The 22,012-nt window shown below is 49.4% G+C and overlaps 1 protein-coding gene and 3 long non-coding RNA genes across 6 annotated transcripts in view; 1 reads left to right on the top strand and 3 right to left on the bottom strand.

Moving 5' to 3' along the window:
- Window positions 1-22,012, top strand: part of LOC121558191 (BRD4-interacting chromatin-remodeling complex-associated protein) — a 102,013-nt gene that overhangs the window by 32,966 nt on the left and 47,035 nt on the right. The window contains exons 4-6 of the mRNA XM_045214772.1: window positions 89-154; window positions 395-2,212; window positions 6,205-6,348. Of these exons, the coding sequence (XP_045070707.1) occupies window positions 89-154; window positions 395-2,212; window positions 6,205-6,348 (2,028 nt within the window). The remainder of the gene's footprint in view (window positions 1-88; window positions 155-394; window positions 2,213-6,204; window positions 6,349-22,012) is intronic.
- On the bottom strand, window positions 8,988-9,569 carry LOC123484424. The gene is made up of 3 exons (XR_006658524.1): window positions 9,512-9,569; window positions 9,106-9,189; window positions 8,988-9,049 (listed from the first exon to the last, which is right to left on the bottom strand). It is a non-coding gene; the product is annotated as an uncharacterized LOC123484424 (long non-coding RNA).
- Window positions 9,809-10,287, bottom strand: LOC123484425. 2 transcript variants are annotated; one of them, XR_006658526.1, is made up of 3 exons: window positions 10,261-10,287; window positions 9,932-10,036; window positions 9,809-9,840 (listed from the first exon to the last, which is right to left on the bottom strand). It is a non-coding gene; the product is annotated as an uncharacterized LOC123484425 (long non-coding RNA). The 2 variants fall into 2 exon arrangements; XR_006658525.1 differs by lacking the exon at window positions 10,261-10,287 and adding an exon at window positions 10,051-10,127 and having other exon boundaries at window positions 9,932-10,015.
- LOC123484423 lies at window positions 10,324-11,011 on the bottom strand. 2 transcript variants are annotated; one of them, XR_006658523.1, is made up of 5 exons: window positions 10,996-11,011; window positions 10,744-10,827; window positions 10,499-10,582; window positions 10,422-10,463; window positions 10,324-10,386 (listed from the first exon to the last, which is right to left on the bottom strand). It is a non-coding gene; the product is annotated as an uncharacterized LOC123484423 (long non-coding RNA). The 2 variants fall into 2 exon arrangements; XR_006658522.1 differs by lacking the exon at window positions 10,996-11,011 and adding an exon at window positions 10,898-10,979.

The following is a 22,012-nucleotide window of genomic DNA, read 5'->3' as shown; positions in this document are numbered from 1 at the left end:
CTCTGGCCTGTTGGTCTGTTGGTCTGTCTCCCCTCTGGCCTGTTGGTCTGTCTGTCTGTCTTTCCTGGCTGTGTCTGTCTGTCTGTAGCTGGACACTGATGACCTATTGGATGGCTCGAGCGACCCCTCCAGCTCCTTCTTCTCTGCCGTTGGGGTGAGTAAAGGCCCTCCCCCGCTAACCTCTGACACTCCTGTCTCCATTCATACATGTACATGTAGCATGCATCTCTCTCCCACTCTTCACCCCACTGGTTGGTAGGAGGCCTAACACTATAGTGGTCTCAGGGGGCCTGTCTGGTCAACATCTCCACGTATGAGGCCTGTGTCAAACCCTTCCTTCCTTCTCATCTCATCTCTCTATTCAGCTCTCCTCCTAATCCCTCTTCTCTCATAGTGCCACGTTCCAGAGGTCCTGCCACCAGTCCAGCTGCCGTCCAATGAGCAGCCTGGCTTGCCCCGGGTCAGCGTTGACCTGGACTTCCTGGAAGATGACGTCATCCTGGGCGGATCGCCGGGTGACGGCAGTAGTAACGCCATGGAGCCATGTGACATCCTGCAGCAGAGCCTGGCGGAGGCCAACATTACAGAGCAGAGCCTGCAGGAGGCCGAGGCAGAGTTGGACCTGGACTCCTTCGACCTCACCATGCCTGGCCTGACTCAGGTGGTCCAGACGCTGCCCTGTACAGACAGCCTGACTGGGCCTGGAGGGACCGCTGTGGGGGTGGGGCTCCCCATCTTCTCTGGAGCTCCAGGCTCCCCCGGCACCCCTCCCCAGGCCACGGCTGACATTCTGGGCTCGGTGCTGGCCCAACAGGGCCTCCAGTTTGGGCCCCAGGTCATGAACAAGGCCCAGGCCATCAGTATGCAGCAGGTGGCAGGCCTGGGTAACGTCACCCTCCAGGCTCTACCTAATGGCTGCCAGTCAGGACACCTGGGACTGGGGCGGATACAGGTGATGGGCCAGCCCACTGTGATGACTATGAACCAGTCAGGACAGCCCATCCTGGCCAAGGCTATGGGGGCAGGGGGGCAGGGCGGACTGGGAGGGGGACTTCTGATCCAAGGAGGCAAAGCCACTCTGGGATCTCCAGCTTTAAACGGCCCGGCGGTGTGTGTCGGCAGCACTAACAGTGGCAGTAGCACCATGACTGCTGCTGGAAGCTTGGGTCAACAGGGGCAGAACCTGATCATCCAGCGAACCCCGACCCCCATCCAGCCCAAACCCCCCCAGGGGGGCGCAGCCATCCAGCCCAAACTGTTCAAGCAGCAGCAGGCCCAGGCCCACGTCCTCCAGAACGATGCCAACAAGGCCCTTGGGGTGCAGCAGGTCCCTGTCTCCGCTGCCCAGAATCTAGCCTTCCTGACAGGCAAGCCTGGCTCTAACATGGTCCTGACCTCCCAGTCGGGGGTCCCCCAGCAGGCATCCCACCACCCCTCTGGGAAAGCCCTCAGTGTCCACCTCCTCAACCAGCCCGGCAGCATCATGCTGGGGGGGCAGAACCACCAGTTCCTCCTGCCGCAGCAGCTAGCCGGGGGACAGATCCTCACGCAGCACCCTGGGGGCCACATCATCACCTCCCAGGGGCCTGGGGGTCAGCTGATAACCAACCAGATCCTGGCTCAGCACCAGAACATTAACCTGGGCCAGGTGCTGACGTCTCAGGGCCACCCTCTGCTCCAGCTGCAGCCGGGACAGATGGGGGTGGGACATCAGCTCTTCCAGATTCCTGTTACCCTCTCCCAGAGCCAGAGCCACCCGGTCACGGGCCACCAGGCCCACACAGTGATCCAGGGCATGCCCCTGCAGAACTCCCTGGCCATGCTGAGCCAGGTAGAAGGTTTGAGTCCTGCTGTCAGCCTGCAACCCGCTCTGCAGCCGCAGCCAGGGGGTGTTCCCAGCAGCGGGGTGGGTGGGGCGGCTGCCATGGCGCAGGGCCAGCCTGGGGAGAGTGTGCCAGTGCTGGGGAGTTCTACAGACCAGGCAGCCCACCCTGGACAAGCCCCGCAGCCCTCCTCCATCCTCTCTATGCAGGCTGGGCCCTCTGTCTCCATGTCTGTCCCCTCCTCTTCCTCTCCGTCCTTATCTGTGTCCACCACGCTGATCCCCCACCTATCCCAGCAGCACAGCCCCGGGAGCAGGGTGGTCTTCACGGGCCCCCAGGGCTCCAGCATGATCCTCAGCCAGGAACAACTCCAGATGTTCCTCCAGCAGGTCAGTATGCCCCGGGCCTATACCTCTCCTCTCTCCCTCTCCTCTCTACCTCTCACTCTCCCTCTCCTCTCTACCTCTCCTCTCCTCTCCTCTCCTCTCCTCTCCTCTCCTCTCCTCTCCTCTCTACCTCTCCTCTCTCCCTCTCCTCTCTACCTCTCCTCTCTACCTCTCCTCTCTCCCTCTCTTCTCTCCCTCTCTTCTCTACACCTCTCCTCTCTACCTCTCTACCTCTCCTCTCTACCTCTCCTCTCTCCCTCTCCTCTCTACCTCTCCTCTCTCCCTCTCCTCTCTACCTCTCTACCTCTCACTCTCTACCTCTCCCTCTCCTCTCTACCTCTCCTCTCCTCTCCTCTCCTCTCCTCTCCCCTCTCCTCTCCTCTCCTCTCCTCTCCTCTCCTCTCCTCTCCTCTCCTCTCCTCTCCTCTCTACCTCTCCTCTCTACCTCTCCTCTCTCCCTCTCCTCTCTCCCTCTCCTCTCTACACCTCTCCTCTCTACCTCTCTACCTCTCTCCCTCTCCTCTCTCCCTCTCCTCTCTCCCTCTCCTCTCTCCCTCTCTTCTCTACACCTCTCCTCTCTACCTCTCCTCTCTACCTATCCTCTCTACCTCTACCTCTACCTCTACCTCTCCATCTCCTATCCTCTCTCCTTCTCCCTCTCCCTCCCCCCCTCTCCCTTTCCTCTCTACCTCTCCTCTCTACCTATCCTCTCTACCTCTCCTCTACCTCTACCTCTCCATCTCCTATCCTCTCTCCCTCTCCCTCCCCCTCTCCCTCTCCCCCTCTCCCTCTCCTCTCTACCTCTCCTCTACCTCTACCTCTACCTCTCCATCTCCTATCCTCTCTACCTCTCTACCTCTCCTCTCTACCTCTCCTCTCTCCTCTCCTCTCCTCTCCTCTCCTCTCCTCTCCTCTCCTCTCCTCTCCTCTCCTCTCCTCTCCTCTCTACCTCTCCTCTCTACCTCTCCTCTCTACCTCTCCTCTCTCCCTCTCCTCTCTACCTCTCCTCTCTCCTCTCTCCTCTCTACCTCTCCTCTCCTCTCCTCTCCTCTCCTCTCCTCTCCTCTCCTCTCCTCTCCTCTCCTCTCTACCTCTACCTCTACCTCTACCTCTACCTCTACCTCTACCTCTACCTCTACCTCTACCTCTACCTCTACCTCTACCTCTACCTCTCTCCTCTCTCCTCTCTACCTCTACCTCTACCTCTCTCCTCTCTACCTCTCCTCTCTCCTCTCTCCTCTCTACCTCTCTCCTCTCTACCTCTCTACCTCTCCTCTCTACCTCTCCTCGCTACCTCTCCTCTCTCCTCTCTCCCTCCTCTCTACCTCTCCCTCTCCTCTCTCCCTCTCCTCTATACCTCTCTCCCTCTCCTCTCTCCCTCTACCTCTCTACTCCTCTCCCTCTCCTATCTCCCTCTCCTCTCTCTCTCTCCCTCCCCTCTCCTCTCTACCTCTCCTCTCTCCTCTCTACCTCTCCTCTCTTCCGCTCTCCCTCTCCTCTCTCCCTCTCTTCTCTACACCTCTCCTCTCTCCCTCTCTTCTCTACACCTCCCCTCTCTCCCTCTCCTCTATACCTCTCTCCCGCTCCTCTCTACCTCTCTTCTCTACACCTCTCCTCTCTACCTCTCCTCTCTCCCTCTCCTCTATACCCCTCTCCCTCTCCCTCTCCTCTCTCCCTCTCTTCTCTACACCTCTCCTCTCTCCCTCTCTCCTCTCTACCTCTCCTCTCTCCCTCTCCTCTATACCTCTCTCCCGCTCCTCTCTACCTCTCTTCCGCTCCTCTCTACCTCTCTTCTCTACACCTCTCCTCTCTACCTCTCCTCTCTCCCTCTCCTCTATACCTCTCTCCTCTCCTCTCTCCCTCTCCTCTCTCCGTCTCTTCTCTACACCTCTCCTCTACCTCTCCTCTCTCCCTCTCCTCTATACCTCTCTCCCGCTCCTCTCTACCTCTCCTCTCTCCTCTATACCTCTCTCCCTCTCCTCTCTACCTCTCCTCTATACCTCTACCTCTCCTCTCTACCTCTCCTCTCTACATCTCTACCTCTACCTCTACCTCTCCTCTCTCCCTCTCCTCGCTCGTCTTTCCTCTCTCCCCTCCCTCTCCCCCTCCTCTCTCCTCTCTCCCCCTCCTCTCTCCTCTCTCCCCCTCCTCTCTCCTCTCTCCCCCTCCTCTCTCCTCTCTCCCCCTCCTCTATACCTCTCTACCTCTCCTCTCTACCTCTCTACCTCTCCTCTCTACCTCTCTACCCCTCTACCTCTCTACCTCTCTACCTCTCTACCTCTCCCCTCTACCTCTCTACCTCTCTACCTCTCCTTTCTACCTCTCTACCTTTCTACCTCTCCTCTCTACCTCTCTACCCCTCTACCTCTCCTCTCCACCTCTCTACCTCTCCTCTCTACCTCTCTACCTCTCTACCTCTCTACCTCTCCTCTCTACCCCTCTACCTCTCTACCTCTCTACCTCTCTACCTCTCCTCTCTCTCTACCTCTCTTCCTCTCCTCTCTCCCTCTCCTCTCTACCTCTACCTCTCCATCGCTCCTCACTACCCCTCTCCTCTCTCCCTCTCCTCTCTCCCTCTCCTCTCTCCCTCTCCTCTCTCCCTCCTCTCTACCTCTCCTCTAACCCTCTCTCCCTCTCCTCTCTACCTCTCCTCTCTCCTCTCCTCTCTCCCTCTCCTCTCTCCCTCTCCTCTCTACCTCTCCTTCTCTCCTCTCTACCTCTCCACCCCTACCTCTCTACTTCTACCTCTCTTCTCTACCTCTCCTGTCTTTGTTGACATTGTGTTGTTGATCTGAAGTGAACATTTAACATTGGCCAACTAGATAAGACTGATGCCATGGTCCCCTGGTCTAACTTGTCTACCAATCTGGTTTACTGTTTTCCTCTCTCCTTACCTCCTCCCTCCCTCCTTACCTCTCCCTCTCTCCTTAACCCCTCCCTCTCTCCTTACCTCCTCCCTCTCTCCTTACCTACTCCCTCTCTCCTTAACCCCTCCCTCTCTCCTTACCTCCTCCCTCTCTCCTTACCTACTCCCTCTCTCCTTACCCCCTCCCTCTCTCCTTACCCCCTCCCTCTCTCCTTACCTCCTCCCTCTCTCCTTACCTCCTCCCTCTCTCCTTACCTCCTCCCTCTCTCCTTACCCCCTCCCTCTCTCCTTACCTCCTCCCTCTCTCCTTACCCCCTCCCTCTCTCCTTACCCCCTCCCTCTCTCCTTACCCCCTCCCTCTCTCCTTAACCCCTCCCTCTCTCCTTACCTCCTCCCTCTCTCCTTACCTACTCCCTCTCTCCTTAACCCCTCCCTCTCTCCTTACCTCCTCCCTCTCTCCTTACCTCCTCCCTCTCTCCTTACCTCCTCCCTCTCTCCTTACCCCCTCCCTCTCTCCTTACCTCCTCCCTCTCTCCTTACCCCCTCCCTCTCTCCTTACCCCCTCCCTCTCTCCTTACCTACTCCCTCTCTCCTTACCCCCTCCCTCTCTCCTTACCTATTCCCTTTCCCCTTTACCCCCTCCCTCTCTCCTTACCCCCTCCCTCTCTCCTTACCCCCTCCCCATCTCCTTACCCCCTCCCTCTCTCCTTACCTCCTCCCTCTCTCCTTACCCCCTCCCTCTCTCCTTAACCCCCTCCCTCTCTCCTTACCTCCTCCCTCTCTCCCTTACCTCCTCCCTCTCTCCTTACCTCCTCCCTCTCTCCTTACCCCCTCCCTCTCTCCTTACCTACTCCCTCTCTCCTTACCCCCTCCCTCTCTCCTTACCTATTCCCTTTCCCCTTTACCCCCTCCCTCTCTCCTTACCCCCTCCCTCTCTCCTTACCCCCTCCCTCTCTCCTTACCTACTCCCTCTCTCCTTACCCCCTCCTTCTCTCCTTACCTATTCCCTTTCCCCTTTACCCCCTCCCTCTCTCCTTACCCCCTCCCTCTCTCCTTACCCCCTCCCCATCTCCTTACCCCCTCCCTCTCTCCTTACCTCCTCCCTGACTCGTTCATGTGCCCATGTCAGGACCAGCGACAGACAGAGAATGACCCTGTCCATACTATGTCAGTGGGCGTGCCAGCATCCGTTATCGTCAGCAGCAACAGCAGCTCTGGCCACGCCTCCTCAGGCCATGACTGCCAATTAGCTGAGGCAGCAGTGGTAAACCAGGTAGACAACACGCCCCTTTATGCTAAGTCCCATCCCCTGTTGCTGCTACTGCCACTCTGCGTTAGGACGTTGTCTTTACCTGCTGGCTTCTCTCTCTCCGTCTCGCTCTCTCTGCGTTAGGACGTTGTCTTTACCTGCTGGCTTCTCTCTCTCCGTCTCGCTCTCGCTCGCTCTCTCTCTCTGCGTTAGGACGTTGTCTTTACCTGCTGGCTTCTCTCTCTCCGTCTCGCTCTCGCTCGCTCGCTCTCTCTGCGTTAGGACGTTGTCTTTACCTGCTGGCTTCTCTCTCTCCGTCTCGCTCTCGCTCGCTCTCTCTCTCTGTGTTAGGACGTTGTCTTTACCTGCTGGCTTCTCTCTCTCCGTCTCGCTCTCGCTCGCTCGCTCTCTCTGCATTAGGACGTTGTCTTTACCTGCTGGCTTCTCTCTCTCCGTCTCGCTCTCGCTCGCTTTCGCTCTCTCTGCGTTAGGACGTTGTCTTTACCTGCTGGCTTCTCTCTCTCCGTCTCGCTCTCGCTCGCTCTCTCTCTGCGTTAGGACGTTGTCTTTACCTGCTGGCCGCTCTCTCTCCGTCTCGCTCTCGCTCGCTCTCTCTCTCTGTGTTAGGACGTTGTCTTTACCTGCTGGCTTCTCTCTCTCCGTCTCGCTCTCGCTCGCTCTCTCTGTGTTAGGACGTTGTCTTTACCTGCTGGCTTCTCTCTCTCCGTCTCGCTCTCGCTCGCTCGCTCTCTCTCGTTAGGACGTTGTCTTTACCTGCTGGCTTCTCTCTCTCCGTCTCGCTCTCGCTCGCTCTCTCTCTCTGCGTTAGGACGTTGTCTTTACCTGCTGGCTTCTCTCTCTCCGTCTCGCTCTCGCTCGCTCGCTCTCTCTCTCTGCGTTAGGACGTTGTCTTTACCTGCTGGCCGCTCTCTCTCCGTCTCGCTCTCGCTCGCTCGCTCTCTCTGTGTTAGGACGTTGTCTTTACCTGCTGGCTTCTCTCTCTCCGTCTCGCTCTCGCTCGCTCGCTCTCTCTCTCTGCGTTAGGACGTTGTCTTTACCTGCTGGCCGCTCTCTCTCCGTCTCGCTCTCGCTCGCTCGCTCTCTCTGTGTTAGGACGTTGTCTTTACCTGCTGGCTTCTCTCTCTCCGTCTCGCTCTCGCTCGCTCTCTCTGTGTTAGGACGTTGTCTTTACCTGCTGGCTTCTCTCTCTCCGTCTCGCTCTCGCTCGCTCTCTCTGTGTTAGGACGTTGTCTTTACCTGCTGGCTTCTCTCTCTCCGTCTCGCTCTCGCTCGCTCGCTCTCTCTGCGTTAGGACGTTGTCTTTACCTGCTGGCTTCTCTCTCTCCGTCTCGCTCTCGCTCGCTCTCTCTCTCTGCGTTAGGACGTTGTCTTTACCTGCTGGCTTCTCTCTCTCCGTCTCGCCTCCTCTCTCTCTCTGCGTTAGGACGTTGTCTTTACCTGCTGGCTTCTCTCTCTCCGTCTCGCTCTTTCGCTCGCTCTCTCTGCGTTAGGACGTTGTCTTTGCCTGCTGGCTTCTCTCTCTCCGTCTCGCTCTCGCTCGCTCTCTCTGTGTTAGGACGTTGTCTTTACCTGCTGGCTTCTCTCTCTCCGTCTCGCTCTCGCTCGCTCTCTCTGTGTTAGGACGTTGTCTTTACCTGCTGGCTTCTCTCTCTCCGTCTCGCTCTCGCTCGCTCTCTCTCTCTGCGTTAGGACGTTGTCTTTACCTGCTGGCTTCTCTCTCTCCGTCTCGCTCTCGCTCGCTCTCTCTCTCTGCGTTAGGACGTTGTCTTTACCTGCTGGCTTCTCTCTCTCCGTCTCGCTCTCGCTCGCTCTCTCTGTGTTAGGACGTTGTCTTTACCTGCTGGCTTCTCTCTCTCCGTCTCGCTCTCGCTCGCTCTCTCTGTGTTAGGACGTTGTCTTTACCTGCTGGCTTCTCTCTCTCCGTCTCGCTCTCGCTCGCTCTCTCTGTGTTAGGACGTTGTCTTTACCTGCTGGCTTCTCTCTCTCCGTCTCGCTCTCGCTTCGCTCTCTCTGTGTTAGGACGTTGTCTTTACCTGCTGGCTTCTCTCTCTCCGTCTCGCTCTCGCTCGCTCTCTCTCTCTGCGTTAGACGTTGTCTTTACCTGCTGGCTTCTCTCTCTCCGTCTGCTCTCGCTCGCTCTCTCTCTGTGTTAGGACGTTGTCTTTACCTGCTGGCTTCTCTCTCTCCGTCTCGCTCTCGCTCGCTCTCTCTGTGTTAGGACGTTGTCTTTACCTGCTGGCTTCTCTCTCTCCGTCTCGCTCTCGCTTCGCTCTCTCTCTCTGCGTTAGACGTTGTCTTTACCTGCTGGCTTCTCTCTCTCCGTCTCTCTCGCTCGCTCGCTCTCTCTCTGCGTTAGGACGTTGTCTTTACCTGCTGGCTTCTCTCTCTCCGTCTCGCTCTCGCTCGCTCTCTCTCTCTGCGTTAGGACGTTGTCTTTACCTGCTGGCTTCTCTCTCTCCGTCTCGCTCTCGCTCGCTCTCTCTCTCTGCGTTAGGACGTTGTCTTTACCTGCTGGCTTCTCTCTCTCCGTCTCGCTCTCGCTCGCTCGCTCTCTCTGTCTCTGTTTCCCATTGGCCATACTGTACCTTCCATTGGTCATACTGTACCTTCCATTGGTCATACTGTACCTTCCATTGGCCATACTGTACCTTCCATACTGTACCTTCCATTGGCCATACTGTACCTTCCATTGGCCATACTGTACCTTCCATTGGTCATACTGTACCTTCCATACTGTACCTTCCATTGGTCATACTGTACCTTCCATTGGCCATACTGTACCTTCCATTGGCCATACTGTACCTTCCATTGGTCATACTGTACCTTCCATTGGTCATACTGTACCTTCCATTGGTCATACTGTACCTTCCATTGGCCATACTGTACCTTCCATACTGTACCTTCCATTGGCCATACTGTACCTTCCATTGGTCATACTGTACCTTCCATTGGTCATACTGTACCTTCCATACTGTACCTTCCATTGGCCATACTGTACCTTCCATTGGCCATACTGTACCTTCCATTGGTCATACTGTACCTTCCATTGGCCATACTGTACCTTCCATTGGTCATACTGTACCTTCCATTGGCCATACTGTACCTTCCATTGGCCATACTGTACCTTCCATTGGTCATACTGTACCTTCCATTGGTCATACTGTACCTTCCATTGGCCATACTGTACCTTCCATTGGCCATACTGTACCTTCCATTGGTCATACTGTACCTTCCATTGGTCATACTGTACCTTCCATTGGCCATACTGTACCTTCCATTGGCCATACTGTACCTTCCATTGGTCATACTGTACCTTCCATTGGTCATACTGTACCTTCCATACTGTACCTTCCATTGGCCATACTGTACCTTCCATTGGTCATACTGTACCTTCCATTGGTCATACTGTACCTTCCATTGGCCATACTGTACCTTCCATTGGCCATACTGTACCTTCCATTGGTCATACTGTACCTTCCATTGGCCATACTGTACCTTCCATTGGTCATACTGTACCTTCCATTGGTCATACTGTACCTTCCATACTGTACCTTCCATTGGCCATACTGTACCTTCCATACTGTACCTTCCATTGGCCATACTGTACCTTCCATTGGCCATACTGTACCTTCCATTGGCCATACTGTACCTTCCATTGGCCATACTGTACCTTCCATTGGCCATACTGTACCTTCCATACTGTACCTTCCATTGGTCATACTGTACCTTCCATTGGTCATACTGTACCTTCCATTGGCCATACTGTACCTTCCATTGGCCATACTGTACCTTCCATTGGCCATACTGTACCTTCCATTGGCCATACTGTACCTTCCATTGGCCATACTGTACCTTCCATTGGCCATACTGTACCTTCCATTGGCCATACTGTACCTTCCATTGGCCATACTGTACCTTCCATTGGTCATACTGTACCTTCCATTGGCCATACTGTACCTTCCATTGGCCATACTGTACCTTCCATTGGCCATACTGTACCTTCCATTGGCCATACTGTACCTTCCATTGGCCATACTGTACCTTCCATTGGCCATACTGTACCTTCCATACTGTACCTTCCATTGGTCATACTGTACCTTCCATTGGCCATACTGTACCTTCCATTGGCCATACTGTACCTTCCATACTGTACCTTCCATTGGCCATACTGTACCTTCCATTGGCCATACTGTACCTTCCATTGGCCATACTGTACCTTCCATTGGCCATACTGTACCTTCCATACTGTACCTTCCATTGGCCATACTGTACCTTCCATTGGCCATACTGTACCTTCCATTGGTCATACTGTACCTTCCATTGGTCATACTGTACCTTCCATTGGCCATACTGTACCTTCCATTGGCCATACTGTACCTTCCATTGGCCATACTGTACCTTCCATTGGCCATACTGTACCTTCCATTGGTCATACTGTACCTTCCATTGGTCATACTGTACCTTCCATTGGTCATACTGTACCTTCCATACTGTACCTTCCATTGGCCATACTGTACCTTCCATTGGTCATACTGTACCTTCCATACTGTACCTTCCATTGGCCATACTGTACCTTCCATTGGTCATACTGTACCTTCCATACTGTACCTTCCATTGGCCATACTGTACCTTCCATTGGCCATACTGTACCTTCCATTGGCCATACTGTACCTTCCATTGGTCATACTGTACCTTCCATTGGTCATACTGTACCTTCCATTGGCCATACTGTACCTTCCATTGGCCATACTGTACCTTCCATACTGTACCTTCCATTGGCCATACTGTACCTTCCATTGGCCATACTGTACCTTCCATTGGCCATACTGTACCTTCCATTGGTCATACTGTACCTTCCATTGGTCATACTGTACCTTCCATTGGTCATACTGTACCTTCCATTGGCCATACTGTACCTTCCATTGGCCATACTGTACCTTCCATTGCCATCTCAGTTCATCCTAACTATAGACCCGGTGGTTGTTTCCTCTCTAAATCACCATGCCAATCCATCTCTGTTGATCTCTCTCTGTTTCCTCTCTAAATCACCATGCCAATCCATCTCTGTTGATCTCTCTCTGTTTCCTCTCTAAATCACCATGCCAATCCATCTCTGTTTCCTCTCTCTCTGTTTCCTCTCTAAATCACCATGCCAATCCATCTCTGTTGATCTCTCTCTGTTTCCTCTCTAAATCACCATGCCAATCCATCTCTGTTGATCTCTCTCTGTTTCCTCTCTAAATCACCATGCCAATCCATCTCTGTTGATCTCTCTCTGTTTCCTCTCTAAATCACCATGCCAATCCATCTCTGTTTCCTCTCTCTCTGTTTCCTCTCTAAATCACCATGCCAATCCATCTCTGTTTCCTCTCTCTCTGTTTCCTCTCTAAATCACCATGCCAATCCATCTCTGTTGATCTCTCTCTGTTTCCTCTCTAAATCACCATGCCAATCCATCTCTGTTTCCTCTCTCTCTGTTTCCTCTCTAAATCACCATGCCAATCCATCTCTGTTGATCTCTCTCTGTTTCCTCTCTAAATCACCATGCCAATCCATCTCTGTTGATCTCTCTCTGTTTCCTCTCTAAATCACCATGCCAATCCATCTCTGTTGATCTCTCTCTGTTTCCTCTCTAAATCACCATGCCAATCCATCTCTGTTGATCTCTCTCTGTTTCCTCTCTAAATCACCATGCCAATCCATCTCTGTTGATCTCTCTCTGTTTCCTCTCTAAATCACCATGCCAATCCATCTCTGTTGATCTCTCTCTGTTTCCTCTCTAAATCACCATGCCAATCCATCTCTGTTGATCTCTCTCTGTTTCCTCTCTAAATCACCATGCCAATCCATCTCTGTTGATCTCTCTCTGTTTCCTCTCTAAATCACCATGCCAATCCATCTCTGTTTATCTCTCTCTGTTTCCTCTCTAAATCACCATGCCAATCCATCTCTGTTGATCTCTCTCTGTTTCCTCTCTAAATCACCATGCCAATCCATCTCTGTTGATCTCTCTCTGTTTCCTCTCTAAATCACCATGCCAATCCATCTCTGTTGATCTCTCTCTGTTTCCTCTCTAAATCACCATGCCAATCCATCTCTGTTGATCTCTCTCTGTTTCCTCTCTAAATCACCATGCCAATCCATCTCTGTTGATCTCTCTCTGTTTCCTCTCTAAATCACCATGCCAATCCATCTCTGTTTCCTCTCTCTCTGTTTCCTCTCTAAATCACCATGCCAATCCATCTCTGTTGATCTCTCTCTGTTTCCTCTCTAAATCACCATGCCAATCCATCTCTGTTGATCTCTCTCTGTTTCCTCTCTAAATCACCATGCCAATCCATCTCTGTTTATCTCTCTCTGTTTCCTCTCTAAATCACCATGCCAATCCATCTCTGTTGATCTCTCTCTGTTTCCTCTCTAAATCACCATGCCAATCCATCTCTGTTGATCTCTCTCTGTTTCCTCTCTAAATCACCATGCCAATCCATCTCTGTTTCCTCTCTCTCTGTTTCCTCTCTAAATCACCATGCCAATCCATCTCTGTTTCCTCTCTCTGTTTCCTCTCTAAATCACCATGCCAATCCATCTCTGTTGATCTCTCTCTGTTTCCTCTCTAAATCACCATGCCAATCCATCTCTGTTTCCTCTCTCTCTGTTTCCTCTCTAAATCACCATGCCAATCCATCTCTGTTGATCTCTCTCTGTTTCCTCTCTAAATCACCATGCCAATCCATCTCTGTTGATCTCTCTCTGTTTCCTCTCTAAATCACCATGCCAATCCATCTCTGTTGTCTCTCTCTGTTTCCTCTCTAAATCACCATGCCAATCCATCTCTGTTGATCTCTCTCTGTTTCCTCTCTAAATCACCATGCCAATCCATCTCTGTTGATCTCTCTCTGTTTCCTCTCTAAATCACCATGCCAATCCATCTCTGTTGATCTCTCTCTGTTTCCTCTCTAAATCACCATGCCAATCCATCTCTGTTTCCTCTCTCTCTGTTTCCTCTCTAAATCACCATGCCAATCCATCTCTGTTGATCTCTCTCTGTTTCCTCTCTAAATCACCATGCCAATCCATCTCTGTTGATCTCTCTCTGTTTCCTCTCTAAATCACCATGCCAATCCATCTCTGTTTCCTCTCTCTCTGTTTCCTCTCTAAATCACCATGCCAATCCATCTCTGTTTCCTCTCTCTCTGTTTCCTCTCTAAATCACCATGCCAATCCATCTCTGTTGATCTCTCTCTGTTTCCTCTCTAAATCACCATGCCAATCCATCTCTGTTGATCTCTCTCTGTTTCCTCTCTAAATCACCATGCCAATCCATCTCTGTTGATCTCTCTCTGTTTCCTCTCTAAATCACCATGCCAATCCATCTCTGTTTCCTCTCTCTCTGTTTCCTCTCTAAATCACCATGCCAATCCATCTCTGTTTCCTCTCTCTCTGTTTCCTCTCTAAATCACCATGCCAATCCATCTCTGTTGATCTCTCTCTGTTTCCTCTCTAAATCACCATGCCAATCCATCTCTGTTTCCTCTCTCTCTGTTTCCTCTCTAAATCACCATGCCAATCCATCTCTGTTGATCTCTCTCTGTTTCCTCTCTAAATCACCATGCCAATCCATCTCTGTTGATCTCTCTCTGTTTCCTCTCTAAATCACCATGCCAATCCATCTCTGTTGATCTCTCTCTGTTTCCTCTCCTAAATCACCATGCCAATCCATCTCTGTTGATCTCTCTCTGTTTCCTCTCTAAATCACCATGCCAATCCATCTCTGTTGATCTCTCTCTGTTTCCTCTCTAAATCACCATGCCAATCCATCTCTGTTGATCTCTCTCTGTTTCCTCTCTAAATCACCATGCCAATCCATCTCTGTTGATCTCTCTCTGTTTCCTCTCCTAAATCACCATGCCAATCCATCTCTGTTGATCTCTCTCTGTTTCCTCTCTAAATCACCATGCCAATCCATCTCTGTTGATCTCTCTCTGTTTCCTCTCTAAAATCACCATGCCAATCCATCTCTGTTGATCTCTCTCTGTTTCCTCTCTAAATCACCATGCCAATCCATCTCTGTTGATCTCTCTCTGTTTCCTCTCTAAATCACCATGCCAATCCATCTCTGTTGATCTCTCTCTGTTTCCTCTCTAAATCACCATGCCAATCCATCTCTGTTGATCTCTCTCTGTTTCCTCTCTAAATCACCATGCCAATCCATCTCTGTTTCCTCTCTCTCTGTTTCCTCTCTAAATCACCATGCCAATCCATCTCTGTTGATCTCTCTCTGTTTCCTCTCTAAATCACCATGCCAATCCATCTCTGTTGATCTCTCTCTGTTTCCTCTCTAAATCACCATGCCAATCCATCTCTGTTTCCTCTCTCTCTGTTTCCTCTCTAAATCACCATGCCAATCCATCTCTGTTGCCTCTCTCTCTGTTTCCTCTCTAAATCACCATGCCAATCCATCTCTGTTGATCTCTCTCTGTTTCCTCTCTAAATCACCATGCCAATCCATCTCTGTTGATCTCTCTCTGTTTCCTCTCTAAATCACCATGCCAATCCATCTCTGTTGATCTCTCTCTGTTTCCTCTCTAAATCACCATGCCAATCCATCTCTGTTTCCTCTCTCTCTGTTTCCTCTCTAAATCACCATGCCAATCCATCTCTGTTTCCTCTCTCTCTGTTTCCTCTCTAAATCACCATGCCAATCCATCTCTGTTGATCTCTCTCTGTTTCCTCTCTAAATCACCATGCCAATCCATCTCTGTTTCCTCTCTCTCTGTTTCCTCTCTAAATCACCATGCCAATCCATCTCTGTTGATCTCTCTCTGTTTCCTCTCTAAATCACCATGCCAATCCATCTCTGTTGATCTCTCTCTGTTTCCTCTCTAAATCACCATGCCAATCCATCTCTGTTGATCTCTCTCTGTTTCCTCTCTAAATCACCATGCCAATCCATCTCTGTTGATCTCTCTCTGTTTCCTCTCTAAATCACCATGCCAATCCATCTCTGTTGATCTCTCTCTGTTTCCTCTCTAAATCCCCATGCCAATCCATCTCTGTTGATCTCTCTCTGTTTCCTCTCTAAATCACCATGCCAATCCATCTCTGTTTCCTCTCTCTCTGTTTCCTCTCTAAATCACCATGCCAATCCATCTCTGTTGATCTCTCTCTGTTTCCTCTCTAAATCACCATGCCAATCCATCTCTGTTTCCTCTCTCTCTGTTTCCTCTCTAAATCCACCATGCCAATCCATCTCTGTTTCCTCTCTCTCTGTTTCCTCTCTAAATCACCATGCCAATCCATCTCTGTTGATCTCTCTCTGTTTCCTCTCTAAATCACCATGCCAATCCATCTCTGTTGATCTCTCTCTGTTTCCTCTCTAAATCACCATGCCAATCCATCTCTGTTGATCTCTCTCTGTTTCCTCTCTAAATCACCATGCCAATCCATCTCTGTTTCCTCTCTCTCTGTTTCCTCTCTAAATCACCATGCCAATCCATCTCTGTTTCCTCTCTCTCTGTTTCCTCTCTAAATCACCATGCCAATCCATCTCTGTTTCCTCTCTCTCTGTTTCCTCTCTAAATCACCATGCCAATCCATCTCTGTTTCCTCTCTCTCTGTTTCCTCTCTAAATCACCATGCCAATCCATCTCTGTTGATCTCTCTCTGTTTCCTCTCTAAATCACCATGCCAATCCATCTCTGTTGATCTCTCTCTGTTTCCTCTCTAAATCACCATGCCAATCCATCTCTGTTGATCTCTCTCTGTTTCCTCTCTAAATCACCATGCCAATCCATCTCTGTTGATCTCTCTCTGTTTCCTCTCTAAATCACCATGCCAATCCATCTCTGTTGATCTCTCTCTGTTTCCTCTCTAAATCACCATGCCAATCCATCTCTGTTGATCTCTCTCTGTTTCCTCTCTAAATCACCATGCCAATCCATCTCTGTTGATCTCTCTCTGTTTCCTCTCTAAATCACCATGCCAATCCATCTCTGTTGATCTCTCTCTGTTTCCTCTCTAAATCACCATGCCAATCCATCTCTGTTTCCTCTCTCTCTGTTTCCTCTCTAAATCACCATGCCAATCCATCTCTGTTGATCTCTCTCTGTTTCCTCTCTAAATCACCATGCCAATCCATCTCTGTTGATCTCTCTCTGTTTCCTCTCTAAATCACCATGCCAATCCATCTCTGTTTCCTCTCTCTCTGTTTCCTCTCTAAATCACCATGCCAATCCATCTCTGTTGATCTCTCTCTGTTTCCTCTCTAAATCACCATGCCAATCCATCTCTGTTGATCTCTCTCTGTTTCCTCTCTAAATCACCATGCCAATCCATCTCTGTTGATCTCTCTCTGTTTCCTCTCTAAATCACCATGCCAATCCATCTCTGTTGATCTCTCTCTGTTTCCTCTCTAAATCACCATGCCAATCCATCTCTGTTGATCTCTCTCTGTTTCCTCTCTAAATCACCATGCCAATCCATCTCTGTTGATCTCTCTCTGTTTCCTCTCTAAATCACCATGCCAATCCATCTCTGTTGATCTCTCTCTGTTTCCTCTCTAAATCACCATGCCAATCCATCTCTGTTGATCTCTCTCTGTTTCCTCTCTAAATCACCATGCCAATCCATCTCTGTTTCCTCTCTCTCTGTTTCCTCTCTAAATCACCATGCCAATCCATCTCTGTTGATCTCTCTCTGTTTCCTCTCTAAATCACCATGCCAATCCATCTCTGTTGATCTCTCTCTGTTTCCTCTCTAAATCACCATGCCAATCCATCTCTGTTTCCTCTCTCTCTGTTTCCTCTCTAAATCACCATGCCAATCCATCTCTGTTGATCTCTCTCTGTTTCCTCTCTAAATCACCATGCCAATCCATCTCTGTTGATCTCTCTCTGTTTCCTCTCTAAATCACCATGCCAATCCATCTCTGTTGATCTCTCTCTGTTTCCTCTCTAAATCACCATGCCAATCCATCTCTGTTGATCTCTCTCTGTTTCCTCTCTAAATCACCATGCCAATCCATCTCTGTTGATCTCTCTCTGTTTCCTCTCTAAATCACCATGCCAATCCATCTCTGTTGATCTCTCTCTGTTTCCTCTCTAAATCACCATGCCAATCCATCTCTGTTGATCTCTCTCTGTTTCCTCTCTAAATCACCATGCCAATCCATCTCTGTTGATCTCTCTCTGTTTCCTCTCCTAAATCACCATGCCAATCCATCTCTGTTGATCTCTCTCTGTTTCCTCTCTAAATCACCATGCCAATCCATCTCTGTTGATCTCTCTCTGTTTCCTCTCTAAATCACCATGCCAATCCATCTCTGTTGATCTCTCTCTGTTTCCTCTCTAAATCACCATGCCAATCCATCTCTGTTGATCTCTCTCTGTTTCCTCTCTAAATCACCATGCCAATCCATCTCTGTTTCCTCTCTCTCTGTTTCCTCTCTAAATCACCATGCCAATCCATCTCTGTTGATCTCTCTCTGTTTCCTCTCTAAATCACCATGCCAATCCATCTCTGTTGATCTCTCTCTGTTTCCTCTCTAAATCACCATGCCAATCCATCTCTGTTTCTCTCTCTCTCTGTTTCCTCTCTAAATCACCATGCCAATCCATCTCTGTTGATCTCTCTCTGTTTCCTCTCTAAATCACCATGCCAATCCATCTCTGTTGATCTCTCTCTGTTTCCTCTCTAAATCACCATGCCAATCCATCTCTGTTGATCTCTCTCTGTTTCCTCTCTAAATCACCATGCCAATCCATCTCTGTTGATCTCTCTCTGTTTCCTCTCTAAATCACCATGCCAATCCATCTCTGTTGATCTCTCTCTGTTTCCTCTCTAAATCACCATGCCAATCCATCTCTGTTGATCTCTCTCTGTTTCCTCTCTAAATCACCATGCCAATCCATCTCTGTTGATCTCTCTCTGTTTCCTCTCTAAATCACCATGCCAATCCATCTCTGTTTGCTCTCTCTCTGTTTCCTCTCTAAATCACCATGCCAATCCATCTCTGTTTACTCTCTCTCTCTGTTTCCTCTCTAAATCACCATGCCAATCCATCTCTGTTTACTCTCTCTCTGTTTCCTCTCTAAATCACCATGCCAATCCATCTCTGTTGATCTCTCTCTGTTTCCTCTCTAAATCACCATGCCAATCCATCTCTGTTGATCTCTCTCTGTTTCCTCTCTAAATCACCATGCCAATCCATCTCTGTTGATCTCTCTCTGTTTCCTCTCTAAATCACCATGCCAATCCATCTCTGTTGATCTCTCTCTGTTTCCTCTCTAAATCACCATGCCAATCCATCTCTGTTGATCTCTCTCTGTTTCCTCTCTAAATCACCATGCCAATCCATCTCTGTTGATCTCTCTCTGTTTCCTCTCTAAATCACCATGCCAATCCATCTCTGTTGATCTCTCTCTGTTTCCTCTCTAAATCACCATGCCAATCCATCTCTGTTGATCTCTCTCTGTTTCCTCTCTAAATCACCATGCCAATCCATCTCTGTTGATCTCTCTCTGTTTCCTCTCTAAATCACCATGCCAATCCATCTCTGTTGATCTCTCTCTGTTTCCTCTCTCAAATCACCATGCCAATCCATCTCTGTTTCCTCTCTCTCTGTTTCCTCTCTAAATCACCATGCCAATCCATCTCTGTTGATCTCTCTCTGTTTCCTCTCTAAATCACCATGCCAATCCATCTCTGTTGATCTCTCTCTGTTTCCTCTCTAAATCACCATGCCAATCCATCTCTGTTGATCTCTCTCTGTTTCCTCTCTAAATCACCATGCCAATCCATCTCTGTTGCTCTCTCTCTGTTTCCTCTCTAAATCACCATGCCAATCCATCTCTGTTGATCTCTCTCTGTTTCCTCTCTAAATCACCATGCCAATCCATCTCTGTTGATCTCTCTCTGTTTCCTCTCTAAATCACCATGCCAATCCATCTCTGTTGATCTCTCTCTGTTTCCTCTCTAAATCCCCATGCCAATCCATCTCTGTTTGTCCTCTCTCTCTGTTTCCTCTTCTAAATCCACCATGCCAATCCATCTCTGTTGATCTCTCTCTGTTTCCTCTCCTAAATCCCCATGCCAATCCATCTCTGTTGATCTCTCTCTGTTTCCTCTCTAAATCACCATGCCAATCCATCTCTGTTTCTCTCTCTCTGTTTCCTCTCTAAATCACCATGCCAATCCATCTCTGTTGATCTCTCTCTGTTTCCTCTCTAAATCACCATGCCAATCCATCTCTGTTGATCTCTCTCTGTTTCCTCTCTAAATCACCATGCCAATCCATCTCTGTTGATCTCTCTCTGTTTCCTCTCTAAATCACCATGCCAATCCATCTCTGTTGATCTCTCTCTGTTTCCTCTCTAAATCACCATGCCAATCCATCTCTGTTGATCTCTCTCTGTTTCCTCTCTAAATCACCATGCCAATCCATCTCTGTTGATCTCTCTCTGTTTCCTCTCTAAATCACCATGCCAATCCATCTCTGTTTATCTCTCTCTGTTTCCTCTCTAAATCACCATGCCAATCCATCTCTGTTATCTCTCTCTGTTTCCTCTCCTAAATCACCATGCCAATCCATCTCTGTTTCTCTCTCTCTGTTTCCTCTCTAAATCACCATGCCAATCCATCTCTGTTGATCTCTCTCTGTTTTCCTCTCTAAATCACCATGCCAATCCATCTCTGTTTCTCTCTCTCTGTTTCCTCTCTAAATCACCATGCCAATCCATCTCTGTTGATCTCTCTCTGTTTCCTCTCTAAATCACCATGCCAATCCATCTCTGTTGATCTCTCTCTGTTTCCTCTCTAAATCACCATGCCAATCCATCTCTGTTGATCTCTCTCTGTTTCCTCTCTAAATCACCATGCCAATCCATCTCTGTTGATCTCTCTCTGTTTCCTCTCTAAATCACCATGCCAATCCATCTCTGTTGATCTCTCTCTGTTTCCTCTCTAAATCCACCATGCCAATCCATCTCTGTTGATCTCTCTCTGTTTCCCCTCTAAATCACCATGCCAATCCATCTCTGTTGATCTCTCTCTGTTTCCTCTCTAAATCACCATGCCAATCCATCTCTGTTGATCTCTCTCTGTTTCCTCTCTAAATCACCATGCCAATCCATCTCTGTTGATCTCTCTCTGTTTCCTCTCTAAATCCACCATGCCAATCCATCTCTGTTGATCTCTCTCTGTTTCCTCTCTAAATCACCATGCCAATCCATCTCTGTTGATCTCTCTCTGTTTCCTCTCTAAATCACCATGCCAATCCATCTCTGTTGATCTCTCTCTGTTTCCTCTCTAAATCACCATGCCAATCCATCTCTGTTGATCTCTCTCTGTTTCCTCTCTAAATCACCATGCCAATCCATCTCTGTTTCCTCTCTCTCTGTTTCCTCTCTAAATCACCATGCCAATCCATCTCTGTTTACTCTCTCTCTGTTTCCTCTCTAAATCACCATGCCAATCCATCTCTGTTGATCTCTCTCTGTTTCCTCTCTAAATCACCATGCCAATCCATCTCTGTTTCACTCTCTCTGTTTCCTCTCTAAATCACCATGCCAATCCATCTCTGTTGATCTCTCTCTGTTTCCTCTCTAAATCACCATGCCAATCCATCTCTGTTGATCTCTCTCTGTTTCCTCTCTAAATCACCATGCCAATCCATCTCTGTTTGCTCTCTCTCTGTTTCCTCTCTAAATCACCATGCCAATCCATCTCTGTTGATCTCTCTCTGTTTCCTCTCTAAATCACCATGCCAATCCATCTCTGTTGATCTCTCTCTGTTTCCTCTCTAAATCACCATGCCAATCCATCTCTGTTGATCTCTCTCTGTTTCCTCTCTAAATCACCATGCCAATCCATCTCTGTTGATCTCTCTCTGTTTCCTCTCTAAATCACCATGCCAATCCATCTCTGTTGATCTCTCTCTGTTTCCTCTCTAAATCACCATGCCAATCCATCTCTGTTTCCTCTCTCTCTGTTTCCTCTCTAAATCACCATGCCAATCCATCTCTGTTGCCTCTCTCTCTGTTTCCTCTCTAAATCACCATGCCAATCCATCTCTGTTGATCTCTCTCTGTTTCCTCTCTAAATCACCATGCCAATCCATCTCTGTTTCCTCTCTCTCTGTTTCCTCTCTAAATCACCATGCCAATCCATCTCTGTTGATCTCTCTCTGTTTCCTCTCTAAATCACCATGCCAATCCATCTCTGTTGATCTCTCTCTGTTTCCTCTCTAAATCACCATGCCAATCCATCTCTGTTGATCTCTCTCTGTTTCCTCTCTAAATCACCATGCCAATCCATCTCTGTTGATCTCTCTCTGTTTCCTCTCTAAATCACCATGCCAATCCATCTCTGTTGATCTCTCTCTGTTTCCTCTCTAAATCACCATGCCAATCCATCTCTGTTGATCTCTCTCTGTTTCCTCTCTAAATCACCATGCCAATCCATCTCTGTTGATCTCTCTCTGTTTCCTCTCTAAATCACCATGCCAATCCATCTCTGTTTCTCTCTCTCTGTTTCCTCTCTAAATCACCATGCCAATCCATCTCTGTTGATCTCTCTCTGTTTCCTCTCTAAATCACCATGCCAATCCATCTCTGTTGATCTCTCTCTGTTTCCCTCTCTAAATCACCATGCCAATCCATCTCTGTTGATC

The sequence above is a fragment of the Coregonus clupeaformis genome, unplaced genomic scaffold (genome assembly GCF_020615455.1).
Source record: "Coregonus clupeaformis isolate EN_2021a unplaced genomic scaffold, ASM2061545v1 scaf0310, whole genome shotgun sequence".
NCBI classification, from domain to species: Eukaryota; Metazoa; Chordata; class Actinopteri; order Salmoniformes; family Salmonidae; genus Coregonus; species Coregonus clupeaformis.
The sequence above is the reverse complement of the archived record's forward strand: the minus strand, read 5'-3'. Positions and strand labels throughout refer to the sequence as shown.